Here is a 24,548-nt window from a genome sequence, read left to right on the forward strand (position 1 = left end):
TAATATAGTTGTAATTGGCTTTCAACTGAGATTTGGTCTTTTCCTTATCCATGTGAAACACATATTACAAGCTCCTGTTTTAGTAAAATGGGATTATCCCTGTAAAGGATAGTATAGACAGGAGGGACTGAATGGTCACAGTTAACATTTAACATTTCAGACAAGCACAACACAAGTCACAGCCCAGTGATAATTCGATACATTGGAAGAACTGGGGGAAAGTTTGTCACAGTCTGTTTCAGAATTCGATACATTTGCAAAGACATTGTGATTTTGCAAGGGAGAACCATTCTGACTGCTGAAGAGAAAACAGCTTTTTGAAGCAGCTCTTGGGGCCAGTCATTTTTGTGGAATTCAAAGCAAATCGTGCTCTGTGAATGACTGGGCCTTTTTGGTGGATTGACCTGTGCCAAAAGGGTCTTTTTGGGAAACAAAGTGCTTAATTTTGATTGTGACTAACAGGGGAGATCACTTGGAAAGACTGCTTTATTTTGAGTGTGGCTAGCAGTGGAGTCACTTGGAGAGAGCAGTGCCAGGGTCTTGGAAGCTTCGTGAAGGCCACCCAGTTCAAGTCTCATCTACAAAAAGACCAGGAGTGTAATGATGTCGGACTCTGGCTTTAACTTACTCTTAATTTAGTCTATGTGTAGTCTGAGTCCAGCGCGTTCTTTGAATGAAGTGATAGGAGAAGGTATTCGGTTCAACAGTCAATTTATTACACAGCACAAGAATAAAACTTAACAGAGCTCTGGGTCACTCATTAGTTCATAGGTCACTTGCACAGTGAGCTACTCCCCAAGACTGACCCCTATTGTCCAGTTGGTTCAGTTTATATAGGTCAACCTTATCATACAGAACAAAAGTTGGCTTCCTTTGCTAGATTTCATTATCATACAGAACAAAAGTTGTCTTCCTTTGCTAGATCTTTTTGCATAAGGGTTATCACAAGTCATCTCCTGTTTTGCAGATATCTGGGGTGTAGCACTCCCATCTTAATCCTCCAGGCCAGACTATCCCGTTGTGTTGATCAGAAATTAATTCATCCCCAGATATCTCTAATCACCATTCTGTTCTTGTCCTGCCAATTTCTGCTGTTCTCTTTAACACCTCCTCCTGCCTTAATCTTCCTCCTAGACTTGTTTTCCATTCCCTTTGTTTCTTACAGGCCATTCTTTGTTCTGATCTGGCCTGTGTCTCCTGTGCTACTCACCACCTCATTTAGTTTGAGCATTCCTCCTAAATTGTTTTATGCATTTCCTCTCCCTGTATTTTGGAGAGACAATTTTGCTCAGCCAACTTTGCTCCCTGCTGTGATTGCCACTTAATCACATTCCTTTTTCCCTGAACCATGCAGTAAATATACACTTATTAATTAATCATTTATTTCATACTGTTTTAACCCCTAGATTCCAACAATGACCACAGGTCATGTGGATGGACATTTCTTCAAAGGCAGCACAAGAAGAATTTGAGAGACTGGAGCAGCCATAACTTCACTTTTTCCAACAGTTCATCATTAATTCTGGGCATCAAATTTCAAAGGGCTACACTGAATTTGAAAGTCTGAACTTTGAAGTAACTTTGCCTATTGCTGCTCGTTACGTGCAGATTGCAACACACGAAAGTCTGTAGATGCTGTGATTGTAGTAAAAACATGCTGAAATGCTGGAGGAACTCGACCAGTCTTTCAGCATCCTTCGGAGACCAAGATGTATTGCCGACATTTCGGGTCTGAGCCCCTCTTCATGGAAAGAACAAAGAATAAGCAGAATAAGCAAAAAAGGAAATATCAGAATAGAGACAGGTCTGGTTGGGGGAGGAGCCCAGACCGACAAAAGATGTTAATTGGATATGATAAGGGAAGTGGTGAGAATTGATTGGATGTAAGGGAACTGGTGAGAATTGATTTTGTCTGTGAGAAAGGAGACAGGGAAAAGGGGGAGACAGCTGGGGAAGGGTGATGGGAAGAAGTGTGGGGGGGTGGTTTAAAAGATAAGTTGATATTAATGCCTTCTGGGTGGAGGTTGCCCAATCGGAAGTTGAGACCATGGATAGACATGTCAGCAGTGGAATTAAATGGATGGCCCCTGGGTGATCCATGCTATTGTGGTGGGTAGAGCCAAGATGCACAACAAAGCGATCTCCCAGTCTGTGTTCAGCCTCTCTGAAGTAGAGGAGACCACAACGGGAGCAGTAGATGACCACTGCAGATTCAAAAGTGAAATGTTGCTTCACTTGAAAGGACTGTTTTGGCCTCTGAATGGTGTTGAGGGCACATGTGAAGTGTCTCCTGCAGTCAAAGGAGAAGAACTAAGGGGTTGATAGGTGGGGAGGGAGGAGTGGACAAGGGAGTTTCAGGGGGAGCGGTCCCTGTGGAAGGTGGAGAGGGTAAAATGTGTCTAGTGATGGGATCACTTAGTAGGTGGCGGAAATGGCAGAGGAAAATGTGTTGAATGTGGAGGCTGGTGGGATGGTAGGTGAGGACAAGAGGAATCCTGTCCTTGTTGCGCGTGGCTGCGGAGGGGCCATGGCAGATGGAGGATATGCAAGTGAGGGCCGAGTTGATGGTGGTAGAGGGAAAGCCACGCTTTTTGATAAAGGAAGACATATCTGTTGATCTGGCATAAAGTCCTCATCTTGGGTGCAAATAGTTGCCACTGCTCCCAAAAAGCTTTGCACTAAATTAGAGGTTCTCAACCTTTTTCTTTCCACTCACATACCACTTTAAGTAATCCCTATGCCATCGATGCTCTATGATTAGTAAGGGATTTCTTAAGGTGTGATGTGGGTTGGAAGGGAAGGTTGAGAATCACTTTGAGACCCAATTGTTACTGAAGTATTTTGCTTGAGGAAAAATTGTCAATGGCCCATTTTCTTTGGAGTGATGAAATCGTGCACATAACGAGTCAATTAGGTACAATTAAAACAGTGGTTTTCAACCTTTTTCTTTCCACCCACATACCACCTTAAACAATCCCTTACTAATCACAGAGCACCTATGGCATGGGAATACTTAAAGTGGTGATCGTTCAGTGATCTGTAGACAGATCAGTGGAATATTTGGCACTAAGGGAATTGAAGGATACAAGGGATCAGCCAAAAATAAAAGCTGGACCAGTTTTTGGGGCGAGGAAATGGATGGCTTGAAATGGTCCTTGGCTGATTCTAATTTTTTCCTTGACCCCGAATTTGCCAGTTATGTACTCTGAAGCCCCGACTAAAGCTTTCAATTTCTCCATTGATGTTGCTGGGTTGAAATCCTGGATTTAGACATATACATGGTAACAGGCCATATTGGCCCACAAGTCTGTGTTGCCCAATTTACAGCCAATTAACCTACAGCACCCCCCCCCCCACATACAATATTCAATATATTTGAAATTCCATCTCTTAATGAGTGATGAATGCAGCTGAGGTCAATTCTTTCATAAGAAGTTGGCTTTGCAATAGAGTGTAAATGCTTCTAAATATGATAAAACAGTAGGTATGGGATCATTTTAGCTCTGTCCATTTGCTGAAGTTTGCCTTGAAAGATGGCCGAACACTAAGTGTGTTACTACCTTAAGTGATGCAGATTATGTACCCCAAGGTAAATCCTCTGTCCAATTCTGAGGCAGTACATATTGGTGTAAACTTTATTTCCTTTTTCAATATTTTTATTAATTTAATTTTGCAAATTTTACATAGGTAAATAAACATGAATAGAACAATTATCAAATTTATATAATACTAATCAGTAATGACAAAAACCTACGTTATATTAAAAAAATACATGCAAAAAGAAAAAAAGAAATTACCTGCAGCTATTCTACAAATGTGACCCCCTAACTACAGAAGCTCCTGGCAAAATACATTGTCCACTATCTGATAATGAAAAGAAAAATAAACAATGAAGTCAAGAATCAAAAATTAGTTAAGCTTACAAATTTAGGAAATAATTTTTAAAAATCCCATAAAGAAATAAAGTTTACAATCATTCCATCTAATTTTTTCTAAAGGCAAACAAGCCATCATATCAGACAGCTATTTAGTGTGAGTGGGAGGGACAGCATCTTTCCATTTCAATAGTATGGGCCTTCTAGCAATCAGGGAGGCAAAAGCTACTACATGGGATTGTGAATAATTGAATATCAGATCATTAGGCCCACATATTCCAAACAAGGCAAAAAAACAAAATGGGGCCAAATTAATATTACGAACTAAAACATATGATATAATGAACCATCTTCAGTTTTAAATTTAAAAGATAAATTTGGATTGAATTTAGCCAATTGGGTTTTGGAATAGTGGGCATTGATGTACCACTTCAAATTACAGTAGCAAATGTGTAGCACAAAGAGAAGTTGAACGAATATGTCTCAAAATGGAATCCCGTGTTGTCTCAGAAAATATTTGTTGGAAATTTTGTTCCCATAGTTTTTAATTCCATCCAGGGAATTATCCTTCACAAAATACAGGGCAGAAAACAGCCATTTATGGTCTGGTTAAAAATTATATATTTTCTTGTAACATTAAACTCCAAATCCTAAGGAAGTCTCAAAGATAGAGAGTTCAAAAAATTCCTAACCTGTAAATAACAAAAAAAATGGTGTTGTTCGTAAGAGTCAGGATTATGGTCAATTTAAAATGGTTCAAGAAAGATTGGATTCCTAAGTTCTTCTTCTTCTTCTTCTTTGGCTTGGCTTCGCGGACGAAGATTTATGGAGGGGTAAAGACCACGTCAGCTGCAGGCTCGTTTGTGGCTGACAAGTCCGATGCGGGACAGGCAGACACGGTTGCAGCGGTTGCAAGGGAAAATTGGTTGGTTGGGGTTGGGTGTTGGGTTTTTCCTCCTTTGTCTTTTGACAGTGAGGTGGGCTCTGCGGTCTTCTTCAAAGGAGGTTGCTGCCCGCCAAACTGTGAGGCGCCAAGATGCACAATTTGAGGCAATATCAGCCCACTGGCGGTGGTCAATGTGGCAGGCACCAAGAGCTTTCTTTAGGCAGTCCTTGTACCTCTTCTTTGGTGCACCTCTGTCTCGGTGGCCAGTGGAGAGCTCGCCATATAACACGATCTTGGGAAGGTGATGGTCCTCCATTCTGGAGACGTGACCTACCCAGCGCAGTTTGATCTTCAGCAGCGTGGATTCGATGTTGTCGGCCTCTGTCATCTCGAGTACTTCGATGTGTCTCCGCTCCATCCTCAACATTCATTCATTCCTAAGTTAGACCATTGATAAAAACCAATATCTTGAAATGAGGGAGAAAAAAATGAATTACCTAGGATAGGACTAACTATTAAGAATCCAAAATGTTTGCTGAATTGAAACCAAATTCTCAATATACGTCTAATAATAAAACCATCCAATAATCTAGAAGCAGAGAAGGGTAAAGGAGCTCTAAGTATTGAAATAAGTTGGAACTTTTTAGTAGATTTAATTTCTAAATTAATCCAACCTGAAAGAACCTGAATCCAAAAAAAGTTTCTAATATTAGCTGCCCAATAGTAAAATCTAAAATTAGATGATGCTAAGCCTCCATTTTTCTTAATGTATTGAAGGAAGGTTTTTTTAAGATAGGGAAGCTTATTATTCCATCTAAAGGAAGATATAAGAGAGTCCAAAGAATCAAAAAAGGATTTAGGAACAAAAACTGGGTCAGCTTGAAAAATGTTAAAAAAATTTTGGCAGGATTTTCATCTCAATAATATTAACACATCCAATTTAGGACATCCAAAGTGGAGACGATTGAGTCAAGGACTTCTTAACATGACTTAGTAGGTTAAGAATGTTTTCCTTAAACAGGTATTTAAATTTTCTCGTGATGGTAATACCCAGATAATTAAATAGATTATTGTAAACTTTATTATTTGATTGAATCTTTTTGTACATTGACACTTACAGAAAATACTTAAGAGAATGTTTTTCATCAACATAAGTTTGCTTAAAAGGTTAAAGTTCTGACCAAGGAAAATGTTAGTAAAAATGGCTTGTCATTTTTAAGTTGCATGCTGTAATTCAGAGGTCATACAGTCAGACTTCTGTGTAGCCAACTTGGTCATTGCAAACCTCCCATTAAATCTTTTTTTCTTTCTTTTGAAATTATGTCAAGTTCAACCCCTGGTCAAATTAAACATCTGGTTCTTAATAACTAACAGCATAACCCCCACATTTGCAATGATTTTTACTCCATTATTACGGGCTGGTCACCTGTCATTATCTTGACACTCACAGGAAGTGCACAATGACATCATCAGGCTTGGTCCCAGAATATGTGCGACAGTTGGAAGCCCAGTACTGTAGCTGTGTCTGTGGTAAAGGAATAAAGTCTGCTCAGCTACCATAGAATGAATGAAGCTCCTTTGAGGAGAACTACTTGTCCTATCCCTGTGGGTTTGTAATAACAGTCTGACTATATATTGTTAATATCCCCATTTTGGTTTCTAGGTGTTTAAGTATAATAAATATTCAGTATGGAATTTGTGTCAGAATATTAATTTTCTAAAATACCTATGATAATAAGGTGCTTAGAGCAACATTTTTGAAATTAGTTCCAATGTTTAAAAAAAACTATAAAGCTAAATGGATTTCTGGAAAATGCACTGTTATAGCTAAGTGTCCAGTTGTCAGTGAGCATTTCATTGCAATCTTATAAAGTGTATTCCATTTAGTTTGCAGACAACTGGTCTTTTATATATATATTTTTATACTTGTATAAAATGTACAATGCATTGTACATGAACATGTTTTTTACATATCGTATTTATATGGCAATTTATTCTTTATATTCCAGTAAATTATCGGTGTATCTTTGCATTCACCATTAGTACCCTTGCACAAATTCGGTTTGTGACGTTCATTTAAGGATCCTAAATTGATTTAAATTCTCATCTTTCAATTGATATCATAAGGCAGTGATTAATTATGTATGTTCACTGTAGTGTGCAGGAAATGGAGAAACTTCAACACTGAATTCATCAACTTTTCATTTGCAAAGTCAAATAAAACAATTTGGAAAAGGATACTTATGGTAATGCTGTCCATTAAATGAAAAATTTGGCTTGAAAACATTTGCAACTCAGATGTATTTGTCCTGGGAAATGAAAATAATTGTTTTGAATTCCTGATTTCTTTGTTTTCTCATCATTAGTCATTTAATTCACTTGTATGTCAAACCATAATTGAGACTCTGCTCTTTTTAATTGAACTCTCATCATCAAGCCATGAAATACCCTTTTGTTATTTCTCTTCTTTAACACATATGTTTTTCCCCCTCCCCACCCTCAATCCTCATTTACCCCTTTTTCCTTCCCAATGCCTCTTGCATCTGTTGACCAATCTAATCCCACCCTCTGTGTTTGTTCCCTTTTTACCTCCCTTCTTCACCCTGGCTTGACCTATCCAACTGTTTGTTCCTTTTCCTCTTTTCATTTGCAGCTTAGAGATGGCTAAAGTCAGCACCCAGGTTGCTTCCGTCACCAACCCCGTTGACCTGAACATGAACCTCTCTGAGTTTGCTACCCCTACATCCACCCCTACCTCTGTGGCTGTTTTGGCAGCGGCTGCGTCTTCTATGCTTAATATGAACATCCCTTCACCTTTATCATCACCCCACTATGCTGTTCCTGTCCCCATGTTTGCCATGAAAACTGGCCCACTCTTGGCACTTAATGCCACAGCTACTTCAGGGACTACAGGGAACTCTGCATACACTTCCAAAGTTCCATCGACGAGCGGAGTTATGAAATTTGATCGGCTGAAGTTTGCTCCATATTGAAGGAATGTGAATGTAGATTTTCCATCTCTACCAAGATAATGTGGTAGAAGATTAATGCTAAGGAAACATTTGAAACTTTATTCATTTAACACATAAAATTGTCTTCCACCTTCCACTATAGTAAACAAAGTGATGCAACTAGTTCCAACAGATGACTGACCTATTTATTTAAAAGAAATCTTTTCCAACAATTTGATATAAAAAGGTTAACACTTTCAGTGGAAAATGGCTTACGCCCCACCCCCTACCACCACCACTGTCTACTCCTACAAACAGTATCAAATGATTTTTAAAAAGTGACACAAAAGCTTCAGCAAAGAATTGCCGGAGGCAATCAGCAGGTCAAACTGCATCCATGGATAGATATGATTAGTCAGTGATTCGGGTCTAGACTCTTTCTTGAAGCTTAAGATTTATCAAGGTTCTTGATTCTTGATAAAGTCTTCATATCCTGACCCAAAATGTTGACTGACCATTTCTACCCATGGGTGCTCTCTGACTTGCTGAGTTCCTCCAGCAATTCTTTGATGTTTCGAAGGTGGTATTTGTAGGAGAAAACAATGAAATTATAATTGATAAACTGCCTGGGGGTGCAGTAAAATATGGTGGAAGGAGAGAGGTTGAACCAGTGAGGAATGGATGATAATCCAATCAGATCAATTATCCTTACATTATAGTAACTGAATGAAAAGAGACTCGGAGTGTATTCCAATCTGTGAGTTATTTTTGTCTCTGCTAGTATGATTTTTGATCTCCAAACAGTGAAGCTGAAAGTCTACCACATTCTTCAGTGATATTGGAATGTTTGATGTGATTGACTTCAGTTCATGGATTCGTAGAATTATACAGCATGGAGCTAGACTCTTCACCCCAACAAAGATGCCTTTCCAAACATCCTATTTTCTTTCCTTTGGCCCATTTTCTTTACCCTTGCTTAAGCAAATACCTGTCCAAATGTTTTTTTAAAAACATTGTAATTGCATCTGTTCCCCCACCCCCACTGGCTGAGCATTTCAGAAAGCTTTCTCTGCAGATCCTCTTTAAAGCCTTTCCCTCTCACCTTAAACCTCTAGTTTTAGGCTCTCCTGGGGTAAAGATTATGTCTGTCTCATGATTTCAGAAACTGCTTCAAGATTATCCCTTGGCCTCCTTTGTTCTGGGGAAAATAGTCCCAGCCTATTTATTCCCTGAAAGCAGTTTCCAGTTATTTATTAATTTTGTGGTATGCAGTAAATAAAAATAATTTGAGCTTGATTTTTTTTTGTCTTCTAGATGAAAATGAAGACAATTTTAGTGGTGGTGTTTCAGTAACATGTGTGTTGACAACTTCCAAATTAAATCTGCTAAGTTGTGAATGGAAACCATCATGAAACCAGTAAAGTTCCAAAAGAAACAGTGGATAAAAGACAAATGATTTAAAATAAAAATAAATAGTTGAGAGTTTGAATTTGCAGCTGAAATGCAAATCATTTTCAACAAAGCAAGTGGAGTATTCCCTGATTGGCTGTTGGGTTTTGGGCATTCTGGCTGCAAATGCCAATTGAATATTAAAGTGAAGACCACCTGTAAAAGCCTTAGCAATTTCTAGAATTTCTGTGGAAAAAAGTGATTGTCCTAGAATTATTTGGGAATATAATTAGGTGATTGCATATAATTTAGTTCCAGAGAGAATGAGATTTGACTTGATGAGGATATGGAGAAGATTATCAAAGCTCTTGCAAAGAATATAGAATTTTAGTTCTGAAATGGGTTTGTCAAGGCTGGAACTAAGGGTATTGATAGGTGATTCAATTGGAGCGATGAAGGTATTGGATAGGATGACCCATCTAAATAATTGGTAGAACAATTGAAGGAGAGCTGTTGAAGGCAACCAATCAGGTCATTGAGTATTTGCAGGTTCGCGGATCAATCCCGTTACTCACATTCTCTCCAATTTCCATTTAATTAATTATCTCTTGTGTACCAATAAATTTCCCACAATACTCTGCCACCCAACTACACATTGAATGTAGCACAGGAACAGGCCCCTTGGCCCATGATATCTGCCACAGACATGATATCCAAATTAAAACTCTGCTGTTCGCACATGATCCATATCCCTCTATTCCCTGCAATTTCATGTGTCTAGGAAGCTTCTTAAATGCTATTATTGTATCTACTACTACTATTAACCCTGGCACCTACCACTCTTTGTGTGTTGGGGTGGGGAACTTCTCCCTCTCTTTTAATGCATGTCCTGTAGTTGTATGTGATATTTTTACTCTTGGCAAAAATATTCTATGTGCCCAATAAATGCCTCTCAGAATTTTAAGCATTTCTATTAGGGATGACCCCTTGTCATCCAGAGAAAGCTCCCAAATTTGTTCCCATAAATTAATCCCTCTAACAACTGGGTAAACCTCTTCTGTATTCTTTCCCACATTGCCACATCCTTCTTGTAATGGGGCAACCAGAATTGCAAACAATACTGCAAATACAGCCTAACCAAAGCTTTATATAAGGGGACATTTAAGACAGCCAATTAACCTACAGCTATGTGCTTGGGATTTAAGAAATGGCGCACAAGGGTGACAGGGAGAAGAAGTCACAGGGAGAAGCTGTAAACTCCATATGAAAAACTGAATCCTTTGAAACAGTAACAGAGTATTGGCTGCACTATGTTCTGCTCTAAGGGGATAAAGTTTACGCCCTGAAGATGGTGAATTTTTCATGGAGACTGGTTGAATGTCAACCTTTAGCATTAAGGAAGGCTATATTTGTGAAAGAACAGACAGTGCAAGACTCCATTTAAGTTTTAGTATTAGAGGCATATATCACATAGAAAGAAATCAGATTTAGCATGAGGAAAGATTAAGCAGACTGAACCTAAACTCAAGAGTTCGAAAAATAAGAGGCAATCTTGTAATCATAGAAAATTCTTATAGGACTCCACAAGGTAGATGTTTGCCCTTCTATACTTAGAATTCTCAGATTAAGGAATGACAGTTCTGGACAGATGAGGAGAAACTTTCTCAGCCAGAGAATATTTGGAATTGTCTACCTAAGAACACTGGGATGTTGAGTATCTTCAGAGCTGATTAAATGATTATTGAATATTAATAGAATCAAAGGATATGGAATTGGTGGAGGATAGCAAAGCAATCATCCACTACCACTCTGGCTTTTCCCGTGTTGTCAATGTCGAATCCAGTTAACTACCTCATCATGAATTCTGAGCTTCTGACTAAGCTTCCATGTGGAAAATTGTCAATGGCCGTACTTTAGTCCATGTCGGCAACATCCCCAATCTTTCCTTCATCAACTTTCCTGGTAACTTCCTCGAAAAACTCTATAAGATTGGTGAAACGTGACCTACCATACACAAAACCATGTTCGCCATCCCTAATCCGACCCTGGCAATCCAAATTTTTCTATATCTGATTTCTTGGAACGCCTTCCAATAATTTACCTACTATTGTTGTCATGCTCTCCGGATTATAATTTCCAGAATTACTTTTGGATCCTCTTTAAACAACAGAACAGCATGAGCTACCCTCCAATCCTCCAGCACCTCACGCATGGCTAAGGGTATTTTAAATATTTCTGCCAGATCCCCTGCAATTTCTACACTAGCCTCCCTCAAGGACTGAGGGAATATCTTGTCAAGCCCTGGTTATTTATCTGCCCTTATTTGCTTTAAAACAGCAAGCACTTCCTTCTCTTCAATCTGTATCAGTTCCATGACCTTATTGCTTGCTTTCCTTAGTTTCCTAAGCTCTGTGCCAGTTTCCTGAGTAAATACTGATGCAAAAAACCCACTTAAAATCTCTCCAATCTGTTCTGGCTCCATACATAGCCAACCACTCTAATCTATTTTGTCCCTTACTATCCTTTTGTTCTTAATGTACCTGAGGAAACCCTGAAGATTATCCCTCGCGTTGTCTGTCAAAGCAACCTTGTGTCTTCTTTTCGCTTTCTTGAGGTTTTTCTTGCATTTTTTATACTCCTCAAGTACCTCATTTGTTCTGTGTTGCTGAAATATGCAATGCACCTCTCTCCTCTTCCAAACCAGATCCCCAATATCCCTTTAAAATCAAGGTTCCCTATGCTTTGTTAACTTATCCTTTCATCCTGACAGGGAGATACAAACTCTGTACTCTCAAAATTTCACCTTTGAAGGTCCTCCACTTACCTCACACATCCTTGCCCAAAAACAACATCCCAATCCACATATTCTAGATCCTTTCTCAAAATTGACCTTTCTCCAATTGAGAATCTCAATCTGAGGTCCAGACCTATCCTTCTCCATAATTAACTTGAAACTAATGGCATTATGATCACTGGACCCATAATGTTTCCCTGCATATATTTCTGTCACCTTTCCTGTCTCGTTGCCTAATAGAAGATCCAGTATTGCACTCTCTCTAGTTGGTACCTCTATATGTTGATTTTTTTAAATAAATTCCTGAACACATTTGACAAACTCCAAGCCATCTAGCCCTTTTACAGTATGGAAGTCCCAGTCAATATGGAACAATACAATCTCATAGAATGTCTGAATTTATTATATTTACCATATTCATTTGTAAATTAGATATGTTTATTATAGGTGAAGTGGGATTACCTGTTGTGAGCCAGTTAGAATGAGTTGCTAGCAATAATCTATTGCTACTTGATTGACTGAGATTACCCTAGGCCCCTCAGTTGGACACAGGCATGCACATATACTTGTTTTACAGGAGTAAAGGGGATGGGAAGTTGTGTGTTCTGCAAATACTACAATTTTTACAAGATTGAGGATAATTTGGATCTTGGGTATCTGAACTATGCAAGTTTAAATGGGATGTAGCCATTATGTAATTAGTTTAATATCTGTTCTGTGAGATTATTGTACTGAATGGTGGTTTAGGTTTGTTGTTGTGAGGCACAGTCCATGCAAAGTGTTTTAAGGACTGACTCAAAATACTTCCAAATTGTAATTTACAAATGTAAACATCTGTAGCCCGTTGCTTATAATCTGCTTGATGTGCTCAAAATGATATGAATGAAAACTTATTATAAATATGTTGTAAATAGTGAAGAATATATATATAACATTGGTATTGTTCATTTCTGTACGTGCACAAGTATACACTTAGGCTTGCTTGTTAGGAATTTGATGGAGTAAATATAGTTTGAGATCACTCGGAGATCCACAATAGGCTGAAGCAATAATAAATTACAATGCTGTCTTACGTGAATCACAAATAAAACATCTTCTCTGAAGCATAGCAAGTTTATTCCAAGAATAGCTCAGTCAGTTAGCCCAGGAGGATCCTAGGTTGAATGTTAAATTGAACTTGAGCAGATGACAACTACCATCTGATGCAGTTACCAAGAAGTTAAATTGATCAGAGTTGTTCCTTCCGTTTCCTGTTCAGCAACCTCTATTTTTTTTAATTAATATGCATGATGCTGTGATGTTTCTTATTATTGTAGTAAAGAAACTTGGGTTCATTTAAAACAACCATATTTATTAGCTAGACACAAACAAGAACTTGTGGAGGCATCCATTTTGAATCGACCTATCTCCTGACTCTCACTCTATCAGTACAGCCCCTTTCCTTGAGATGTTTAATCAAACAACATGACACACTAATACAGTATTCATTTCAAATTAAATTGAACACAAACACTAACATCGGCAGCACAAACTTTTTAAATTTGCAGTTCTTTTTCGTTTTGAGATTCAGCCTGTCAGGTTCTTTGATAGCATGTGTGGATCTTATTAGCACAGGTGCTTGTGTCGGCTCTGCTGGTCCACTACTGTCTAGCACTGGTGGTGTTTCCTCTGTTGCTGTGCAGGCTGGATCTTCTGCATTTGTCTGTTCCTGCAGAATCTTTTGCATTTTCAGCAGGCCCTTTCGATTCATTTTCAGTATTTGACTGTCGTCCGTTCTGGCAGTATAAGATCTTGGATTTACTTCCTCCAGGAGAGTAGCCTTTTTGTCCCAAGTGTTAGAATCTCTGAGTCTCACTGTGTCATGTTGTGTCAATGGCCCTAAGCTTCTTGCTGGCTTGATTTACTTTTCTTCTTTTCTCCATTGCAAACACTTCTGTTTCCGCTCGACATCTCTATTCTTGTTTGGGTCTGCAGTGTAGGGAAGTATTGTGCATAGTTTATGTCCCATCAGAAGTTCAGCAGATGACATGCCGTGTTCAAGTGGTGAAGCTCTGTAAGTCAATAGAGCTAGATACGGATCTGAGCCACTGTTTAGTATTTTTTGAGCAACTGTTTAACTATGTGAACTCCTTTCTCTGCTTTACTGTTTGACTGTGGATGCAGAAGACTCGAAGTCACATGTCAAAATACATACTCTTCTGCAAAGTTCTGGAATTCTTTACAGCTATAGCATGGCCATGAACACGGTAGACAATTTGAGGAATTCCATGTCTTGCAAAGATCGATTTTATATATTTGATCACACAAGCAGCAGACATATTAGGAAGCAAAGCAATCTCCAGATCATTTGATAGATAGTCAATAACCAGAAAGTAATTCTTTCCATCTATGTGGAATAGATCAGATCCAACTTTCTGCTATGTTTCTACCAGTATGTCAGTTATTATCACAGGTTCCTTTGCCTGCTTTGATGATGTTTCAAATAGGTCCAACAGCTAGAAACCATCCTGTAAATGTCAGCATTTATCTCTGGGCAATAAACAGTAGTTCTGGCCCTCCTCTTGCATTTTTCCATTCCAAGGTGCCCCTCATGCACCCTTTTCAGCATCTCTTGTCGCGGTGATTGAGGGATGGGAATTCTGCTCTGTCTGAGTAGAAAGCCCATTGACAACACTTGGCTCAACTCTGATGTTGTAGTATAGCTGACATTCACCTCGAGGCCACCTTCATTCAGATTCTTGATGAATTTCTGTAGAACTGTCTTTTTTAGTTTCAGCTGTGATCTGCTTGGATTTCATGTCAGATACAGGAAGAGATTCAGTGATCAGATTCACATCTGTCTCTGTGGAACCCTTATTGTGTGCTTTACCCTGTGTCATTGTCTGGATAATGCATCAGCTAACACAATAAATTTCCCTGGTGTGTACACCAATTCAAAGTCATAACATTGTAGTTTCATCCTTAGTCTTTGGATTCTCAGCGACATTTTACTGAGATTTTTTTTGATTATCATTATTAATGGCTTGCGGTCTGTCTCTGAATGATGGTAGATCATATACATAATGGTTGAAGAGGAAAGTGAATGTACTACTGGCTGTGCATCCTCCTTTAACTGTATCTTAAAGGTGAATTGTAGAACTCCAAACCCCTTGAAGATGCCTGGAAATTAATCCACTATTTCCTCTTCGCTGTTCCATGCACTGTAGCTGTTGATGTGGTATACCCTTTTGACTAAGCTTAAGTTTTCACATGCTTTGTCACTAATCAGTGATTCATGTCCATCTGGGACTACTGTAAACCTGAGATGGTGCTCTTTATTTTTAATTTTTACCTTGAGTGTCGATGCTCTGTCCATTGTAGGCTTTGAGCTAGACATGGTTTGCATAGATGTATGTCTTTATCTTCATTGCGCTAATGTAGCGCTCACAGATCAAATTGTCCTTTGCCCCTGTATCCAGCTTGAAAGGAATATTTGTTCCGTTTGTATGCAATGACACAGTTTACCTGACCTGCCCAACCCTTTTCATGGTTGGCTCTTCAGTGTATGTGGTTTACCATCTTCCTGCACTACCATGCCCATGAAAAGTGTATCATCGGGGGGCAGTTTCTTTTATAGTGTGTACACTTTTACTTCTGTTTTATTTCCCTTTGGAAAAACATTGCGTAGTGATTCTGTCCTTTGAACTTATTACAGACTTTTCCATAAGTTAGGCATTGTTTTGATGCATGTTGAGTGCCACACTATTTGCCCTTGTTATTTCCCTATATCACACTTTTTGTTTGTGTGAGGACACACTATGGCATTGCCTTCATTTTCACTGCCTTTTGCACTTTCACTGAACTTTTTCATGTGCTGCAGAGCTAATTCACTGGCATGGCATATCTTCACAGCTTCAGCTAAGGTAAGCTCTGTCTCTCTCAGCAACCTCTCTCTCACTCTCTTATCAATAATTCCGAATGCAATTTGATCACCGATCGGTGAATCTTGCAGTAATCAAAAATTCCATGTTCTTGCTTTTAATTTCAAGATCATTAAAAAAATTGTCAAAGCTCTCTTCTTGCAGCTGTGCGCATGAGTGCAACCAAACTTCTCGAACGTTTTATTTTTCTTTGGTAAACAGTGTTCAGCAAACATTTCCATAATCTTGTCGAAGTTGCCCTGGTCTTCTGCCTCAGCAAAAACAAATGTATTGAAAACCTCTAGTGCTTGAGGTCCAGCCACTGTAAGTAGCAGTGCAATCTTCAGTGCCTCCAATAGCTTGCAGGTACAGATGAATCTTTGTCTGAACAGCTTCCACTCATGGTTGGCATTTCAAATCCAATTTACAGCATCAGGAGCTTCATACTTTCCATTTCTCTGCTGCTATATCAACTGTTTCTCACTTCTGCTATCATATGATGCTTATTATTGTAATGAAAAACCGGTTTGTTTAAAACTATATTTATGAGCTAGAACAACACAGACAAGGTCTTGTGGAGGTATCCAATTTGAATCGACACAAGATGCAACATCTCATCTCCCAACTCCATCAATGGTCAGGATTAGCACTAGCACTCACACTCTAACAGTACAGATGTCTCAATGAGAAAAGTATGAGATGCTCTGTCTTTAAGCTGAATAATTTATTGATATTAACTGTTAATTTTTTTACATAATAATTGCCATGAAATTACCTGAAGAGAAGAATGAGGGGCAGCAAATAATCAAAAGAAAATAATAACCAATGTAGAATGAGTCAGAAATTGACTTCTGGATATTTTTTCGTAAGTATATTAAAAATTGGGATCCACATCATGACTGGGCCTAAGGCTTAAAATATTAATTATGTAGTTTGATAATATTGTCAGTGATGAATTAAATCTCACCAAAAACCTGGTTATTATCTGTTGGAACTAGTTACTGTTGGAACTAGTTAATATTGAGTTTTTTGTTTTTCCTTTCCTCTTGTTTTAATTTACTTTTGCAACACTAATATAGTAATATATTTAATACAGTATTTCTCTGATTTTCTTCAGTTTCTTCAATCATGACTATTCAATTTGCTTTCTATAAACCAAAATATAAAGCTTTATCTGTATTCAGTGTTTTTTAATCTATATTGAAGAGAAAAACAAAATAATTTTAAAATGTGTTCAATTTTTTTCTTCAGGAAGACAGAAAGTATTACAATGCATGTTATAGCCTGGAGATGTCTGCACCTTTAGCAGAATTGCACTAATTTGTACTTTTGAGTTAGATCTGTTGATTTTATGGCGTTGTTTACTTTTGCAAATTCTGTTTTCCTATGTAGAATGAAGGAATTATTTGGAAGCAATGTCCAAAACTCTCAACTAATTAAGAATGTGTTCTCTTTGAGAATTTGTCGTGATTTTTTTCATCCTAGAATTCTGTTCTTACTGTTGAAAATGCCATCACAATACGCCAATGTATCATACTTGCTGTATTGCATTTAAGAACAATTTCATGGTTGAGAAGTACTTTGCTTTTCTGTCTTTCTTGATTTTGTTCTGCATTTTAGGCTCACTTCAGAAGTATCTAACCCGGGGTCTCTGTAATGTACCTGCATACAAAACTGCATTAGTTACAAGACTGAACGTTCTCACTGGCTCATGTGACATTGATTTCTATGGACTTTAATCTGCAGAATAAATGAAGAATCCCTACCACTAACGTGGAAGTTACAAAATAAATGCTTTTGTTGCCTCTATTATTAAATGATTGTACTCTTATGTTATTACATCATTATTACAATTTTACATTTTATTGTAGCACATGTTTAAATGTTTAAAGTTTTTTTCATATATTCACCTTTCAGCAACCCTTTTAACAAAGCATGGGTTGATGGAACTCGAATTCTGAATCATCTGTCATAGATTTAAAGCAACTTTAAAGTTATAATTTTTATAAATAAAAACTCTCCCAAGAAAACAAAAAATCTGTGAGCCATATAATTAAATGGCATATTTACAATTGCTTGTGAGTTGTATGAAAATGTTTATATAAATTATATTTAATAAAATGTCTGATATCTGATAGGCTTCTACAAAAGTACTGGCTGTAGAGATATGTTTAATCAGTATTTTTTTGAATATTTTTGAATTTTCAAAAATATAGAAAATAAAATCTTCAATATCACAATATCTTAATTTTTTTCTTTCAAACAACAAAAACAAAAGTCCTTCCCCCACCCCCAACCATACGTACGAAGCCACAGACCGTCAGAACTTGCATCTCTTTTAAATATATAGAATACAACTGGGGAAATCACATTTGGATATGTATAATAGTAAGCTTAATCGTCCTTTTTATTATTACTGTATTTGGGCCCCTATGTGGTCCAGGTATGGCTGCCAGGACTTTGCAAAAGTGTCATATTTATTCTTTAAATTTTATGTGATTTTTTTTTTCCCATAGGTATTCAGCTGTTCATTTCTGCAGTCCATCATGCTATAAATAGAGGGGAGTTGGACTTCCAAGTGATCACAATACATTTTTTTTGCTACAGATTTGATATTTATTCAATTTGTTGTTTATTTCCATGAAATTACCAAGTAGATATAGCTCTGGGTCACCCGTGGAGGCCCCTCCTGTAATCCTGGTTAATTTTTCTGTGATGTCTTGCCAGAATGGGCCTCACCTTCATGCATGACCATGTAGCATGTAAAAAAAATAGTTCTTGTATCAGTCCCACATTTGAAATGCATCTCTAATATTTATGCTTTTGATCTATGTAAATGTTGTGAACCAGTCCATATCTTGCATTTATAATTGATGTCCTTACACCGATATGACCAGCTTCTTTCTGAAATCACCACACCCAAGTCCGACTCCCATCTTTCCCTTGACCTCTGTAACCTTGGTTTTGCACTTTAGCTTTGGAGAGCATAGCAAATTTTTGTTATAAATTTGGGTGTATTCCCCATCCACACCATTCGTTCCGTTTCCCTAATTTCAGGTGGGGTCAACATTGGTCCCCATCTTTCTCTTAAGAACGATCTAAGTTGGAGAAAACAAAAAAATGTCCCATTGGCTGCTTCGTATTTGTATTTTAGCTGTTTGAAGGACATAAGACTTCCTTCCATATAGAAGTCTTTAATATTATCTTATGGCTTTGTCATAGCACAAATTTAATATTCTATTGCCCATATTCATAGGCAATAACACATTTTTACACAGTGGTGCTTTTATTGATATCCCTACTTTTTTTCCTATACATTAATTAATTTCTTGCCATGTTCTGATCATATGTTTTAGTATGGAATTATCCATTTTTTTTTCTAGAGGTTTGACACTCCATTTATAGATAAAATCTTTTGCTTCCCCCTCCCCATTTGAGAGCATTCCCATCTAGATCCAAGGGGAGAGGGCTGTCTTCTACAAAGAAGGCTTCAAAAAATCTCGCCTATGCAGCTAGGTAGTATTTTTTTAAATCTGGAAGTCTTGGTCCTCCCAGCCCAAAGTCCCATGTCACTTTTTCCAGTGTGATTCTTGGTACCTTATTATTCCATAGGAACTGTCTAATATGATTGTTTATAATTTAAAGAAATTTTTAGGTAACGGAATAGGCAGCGATTGAAATTGGTACTGCGGTCTTGGCATTACTTGCAGTTTGACTTGATTTACCCACTTGAGTAATTGGTAAGTTTCTCCTTTTCTGCAGTCTCCTCTAAAAGAGGAACATAATTTAGTTTATACAGATTTTGTAAATTGTTGTCAGTTGCTATTCCAAGATATTTTATTTCATCCATCTTCCATTTAAATTTACTTCCTTTTGGTATCTTTCATAGTCAAAATGTGTCTTGTCATTATCTTGCTTTTGTCCATATTTATTTTATAACCAGATATTCTTCCATATTTTTCTAGTGTTCCTTGAAATTTTTCCAAAGAGTTAGTTGGGTCCGATAGAATTAGACTAATTCTGTGTTCTTCTTGTCGAACTTTGAAGCTCTGTATATCCAGATCCCTTCTATTCAATTGCTAAAAGAAAAAGTGCTGGGGACAGGGGGTATCCCTGTCTACTCGATGTACTCAAGGGAACACTGCTGACATCTGATTACTGGTTATAATTTTAGCTTATAGGTCATGATGTAAAGTTTTATCCAGTTTATAAATGTTCTGCCTGAGTCAAAATTTTCCAGTGTTTTAAATGGAAAGGATAATTTCAAACAAATACTTTTTCCATGTCCAGGGAGACTGTAATGCTTGGATTTCGTTCAAATTTTGCCATGTGTAATGTATTAAATAATCTTCATAAACTATTTGAGGTATGTCTTCCTTTAACAAATCCTACCTGGTCTGGGTATATCAATTTTGGTAGATATTGTCTGAATCTATTTGCCAACACTTTTGCTAGTATCTTATAAATCAGCATTTAACAGAGAGATCGGCCTATATGACAGTTTTTAATGGGTCACTTTTTTTTGGTGACTCTGTAATAATCGCTGTTGAGAATGATTCCAGGAGGGTCTGCTTGCTCCAGAATATCCATTAACAGGGGCATTAATAATTCTTTGAATTGTCTGTAAAACTCATCCTTCCGTGATGATTTATTAGGTTGGAGGGTACTTGGGGTTTTTTTCATTTTCTTTTGTAAAGGGAGTGTCTAGTTCTACTGTTTCTCTCTCTTCTAGTTTTGGAAGTTCAATATTCAATAAAAATTCTTCCATTTCATTCTTGTCTCCTAGTAATTGTGATTTGTATAATTTTGTTTAATATTGTCTAAAGATGCTTTAATTTGCTAAAATAAGATTTTGTGCATCTCTTCACCTAACTCATAATATTGTTGTTTAGTTTTTAAGATAGGTTTTTTTCTGCTCTATATATTTATATTGTAAATATAAATCTTAGCTTTTTATTCTCCAGTAGTCTATATTCTTCTTGTAGTCCTGTTCTTTGATTTTTTTTTCTCTAATTCTATAATATCTTTCTCTGAACTGTTTACTTCTGCCATATATTCTCTCTTAATGTTCTTTGCATCAGATATAATTTGTCCCCTCAAATATGCTTTGAGTGTGTCCCACATCAAAAAAGCTATTGTTAGTAGATGGCTGGTTTGTTTTGCAAAATATTTCTATCCGTCTCTTTATAAACTCACAGAAGTCCGTTCTTTTAAGTAGCGTGGTAGTTATAGACAACACTTTCCAGGTTTTAGTATTTCCTAATTTCAAAACATGACATCTCCAAGGAAATATGGGGATGATATTCCAAATTACTATCTTATTAATCCAATAAACCAAATTTTGTAGATGCACCTTTATGTAGCTTTAATTTGTTGATAAAACAAATGAACATTTTTTGTAACTTCACATTAATATTAATAACCATGAATAAACAAAGCATTTGGCTATATTTAAAGATATAACGATATTCAACTTTAAAGAGATATACAAGAAGAAATAAGACTAGTTCAAAGAAAATTATCTCAAGTTCATGTTTCCTTCATAGTTCAACGAAGAATGAGGTGCAAACTCTTAGTCTGCACGGTTATTACGACATGTTACGTCATAGTCACTAGGGTAAAACACTACAAACAATACTTTTTTAAAGAGAAAGGCACAAAATTAACTAAGAATCAAACACACAAGGTTTTAACCTTTACTGTAGTAAGACACTATCTGTATTCATTTTCCTGCTTTTCCATTATTGCAATAGTTAATGTTAGTGGTGAGTGATCTGATAGAAGCCTCGCTAAATATTGCGTGGGATTTAATTGCCTCCAGATTTAGATCATTTATATATGAAATGATGGTTTTTTCCACTTTCTCCCTTCTTACTATTCTTGTAGATTTATCTCATGTTGGGTCTAAGCAAAAATTGAAATCTCCTCTGACCAATATATTTTGTCTCCCCTCTGCCATTTTTAAGAAGATATCCTTCATAAAGGCTTCATCAAAATAATTTGGGGCATAAATATTCATAAATGTCCATGCTTCTCCATAAATGTTACAATGTGCCATTACATACCTTGCAGCTTGGTCAATTAATATATTTTCTATTAATACTGGTGTATTTTTATTAATTAGAATCACTATCCCTCTTGCTTTTGGACCAAAGGAAGATAATATTATTTGTCCTACCATCCTCTCTTTAATCTATCATGTTCCAGTTTGGTAAGGTGCATTTCCTGCAGAAAGATTGTATCCCCTTTTAATTTCTTTAGGTATGCCAATCCTTTTCCTTTTCACTTTCCCATTTAACCCGTTAATATAAAGACTAATAAACTTTAGTGTTTTATCCATACCATTTTTCAAACAAATATCGCGTAACAATAAAATCTTTACAATTTTCAAAATAACACTGTAACATTGTCATTTTAAGAAACATTTTCCTTTGAAGAAACATGCACATTTCCACTTTAAGAAACACACATCCCTAGCTCTGACAGTGACATAAACAATCAAACCTAGAAGCCTGTGAAAAAAAACCTGTGGAATCTTCCGAAGAAGAAGATCCCCTCTTGTTTTGAATATTTTATTTTGGTGACTCAACCTAATTAAGGTGGTTGGCTGAATCTCACCACCCCCTCCCCCCACCCCCGGAGAGGGTAGAAGGGAATAGACAGAGTGACGAAGCACAAGGAGCCACACTATATCTTTGCACTTATATAATACAGGTACGGTTGCCAAATTTTAAGGAAGGTGTCATATTTCCTCCTTAAGTTATAGGTAATTTTCTCCAGGGGAACAGTTCTGTATTTCTGCATTCCAGCACACAATGCCTAAATGAGAGTCCAACTATGCACTTCCTGGCCACCCCCAAAGCAATCAACACAAATAGGATTTGAAACTTGGACAGCTTCATTGTAAGTCTTATGTCCATGATGTTTCCCAACAGGAACAATTTTGGGTCCTGTGGAAATACTTTACCTATGATTTTCTTTAGGACCTGGCCTTGCTCTACTCAAAAGGGCCTTACCTTGGAATGTCATGGATTTCTGAAGTCCAAAAATGAGTCAGGCAATGCGGAGAATTCTTCAAGTTTAAACCTTTATTTGCAAGTAAAGGCTGAGGTAATCCGAGAACAGTTCACTGATCTCCTGTCAGACACAACATCCATCCTCTTTTGTAAACAGGTTCTTTGGATCGGAGAGACCCTCTGACTGTCGTTTGATACTTCTGTGTCCTTGGAGACCTCCCGTTCCCAATGGATTTTAGTCCAAATTTAAAGCAAAAACTGCTTATCTTTTCATGAGTGGCCATCCTTTGTCTGTTGGTCCCAAGAAGATCCCCAAGGGGCTGGGAAGGGCACTTGACCAGTCGCTTCCTTTCTGATAAGTCTCTTTCTGACCCTGTTCGCAGCGCCAATTTTATTGAGGGTTTCTGAAGTGCAAAAATGAGTCAGGAAATGTGGAGAATTTTTCAAGAATTTTAACCTTTATTTGTAAGTAAAGGCTGAGGCAATCAGAGAACAGGTCACTGATCTCCTGTCATCCTCTTTCTATGTAAAATCCTGAGCTTGCTTGCTCAGTCTATCATATCCCTTATCGTGGTTACATCCTGTTGCTAAACCCTCCACCATTATTTCTCGTTCATCATTCCAATCCTATTTCAAGCCATGTCCTTCCTCCCCTCCCACCACTATTATCTCTACTCCTCTTTCTTATCAGTATTCTTACCACATGCCCCATCTCATCTCGCCACCCTTATATCCATCCATCATTATGGCATTTAAATTGCAAGTAGTACTAATTGGATACATAGTAAAGAGTAAATGTTTAAAAGTACAAAATAATATAAAGTAAATGTAAAAAGTATTTGTTTAAGAATTCAAAATAAATGTTTCCATAGGAGCATGACCATGTTGAGTGAATAAAGATTCCCGTTTCAATACTGCACCTGAAATTTCTGGCTTTGCCTTGTTAATTTTGTGTGGTGTATACAACTGGTGTAGAAAATTATATTGCACCATCCTGTATTGAGTATTAATGATTGTAGACATGCTATCATGGCACCAGTCTGACCAGCACCCTTCATCAATCGTTACACCTAAGCCTGACTCCCATCTTTGCCTAGATTTATGAAGACCTGGCTTCGGGCTTTCCACTTGGAGTAAGAAATACATTGCGATAATAAACCTATGCATGTTCCACTTTCAAATCAGGGTCTCCATGCCACTGCAAACTGATAGGACCATAGCTGTACCCAATTTTTCCCTTAAAAAAAGAATGTCCTGTTTGAAAAATCATATTTATTTTTAAGCTGTTTAAATTACATAAGTTGTCCCTGCTTGTAACAGTCCTTGATACACGTGATCCCTTTCTGGCATCGGGTATCCAGGATCTTGCTATATAGGGTCCATGATATTAAGCCATTCTGAGTCAGGGGTGTTTTTGAAGACATCCACTTTAAGTCCAATGCATTGGTTAAGTTGGTTCCACACATAAAGAATATATTTTAATAAGGGGGTGTCTTTGTCACCACATAACAATTTACAGTCCCATTTATAAATAAAGTTTTCTGCTATCTTGTCACTTATTGTGTGCAGAACCCTTCCCTTTAGCACCATCCTTTAAAAGTGCGCCTCTCCCAGTGCTATTTTCCCCCTTAAATTGGGGTCTCCTCCCTACCATTTTCCTCACCACCACCTTTCCGGAGTTCTCCATGTAATTACAATGATTTTTCTTTTAGCAGCAGAAATAAGACGTATTACAAAA

The 24,548-nt window shown here is 37.4% G+C and overlaps 1 protein-coding gene and 1 long non-coding RNA gene across 7 annotated transcripts in view; one reads left to right on the plus strand and one right to left on the minus strand.

The window, feature by feature from the left end:
* Positions 1-19,637, plus strand: part of LOC138749880 (poly(rC)-binding protein 3) — a 158,704-nt gene extending 139,067 nt beyond the window's left edge. For 4 of the 6 annotated variants that reach the window (XM_069911871.1, XM_069911900.1, XM_069911923.1 and 1 more), the window contains one exon: positions 17,415-19,637. In XM_069911871.1, the coding sequence (XP_069767972.1) occupies positions 17,415-17,451 (37 nt within the window). In that variant the 3' untranslated portion in view covers positions 17,452-19,637. Of the gene's footprint in view, positions 1-1,406; positions 3,408-7,414; positions 7,817-17,414 lie in introns of those variants that run through there. The other 2 variants (XM_069911934.1, XM_069911879.1) reach the window with 2 other exon arrangements.
* Positions 19,638-21,073: 1,436 nt separating this feature from the next.
* LOC138749904 (uncharacterized) overlaps positions 21,074-24,548 on the minus strand; it is a 34,954-nt gene continuing 31,479 nt past the window's right edge. Inside the window, exon 3 of the long non-coding RNA XR_011348934.1 lies at positions 21,074-23,214. This is a non-coding gene — a long non-coding RNA (uncharacterized lncRNA). The remainder of the gene's footprint in view (positions 23,215-24,548) is intronic.

This window comes from Narcine bancroftii, chromosome 1, assembly GCF_036971445.1.
Source record: "Narcine bancroftii isolate sNarBan1 chromosome 1, sNarBan1.hap1, whole genome shotgun sequence".
Classification (NCBI taxonomy): domain Eukaryota; kingdom Metazoa; phylum Chordata; class Chondrichthyes; order Torpediniformes; family Narcinidae; genus Narcine; species Narcine bancroftii.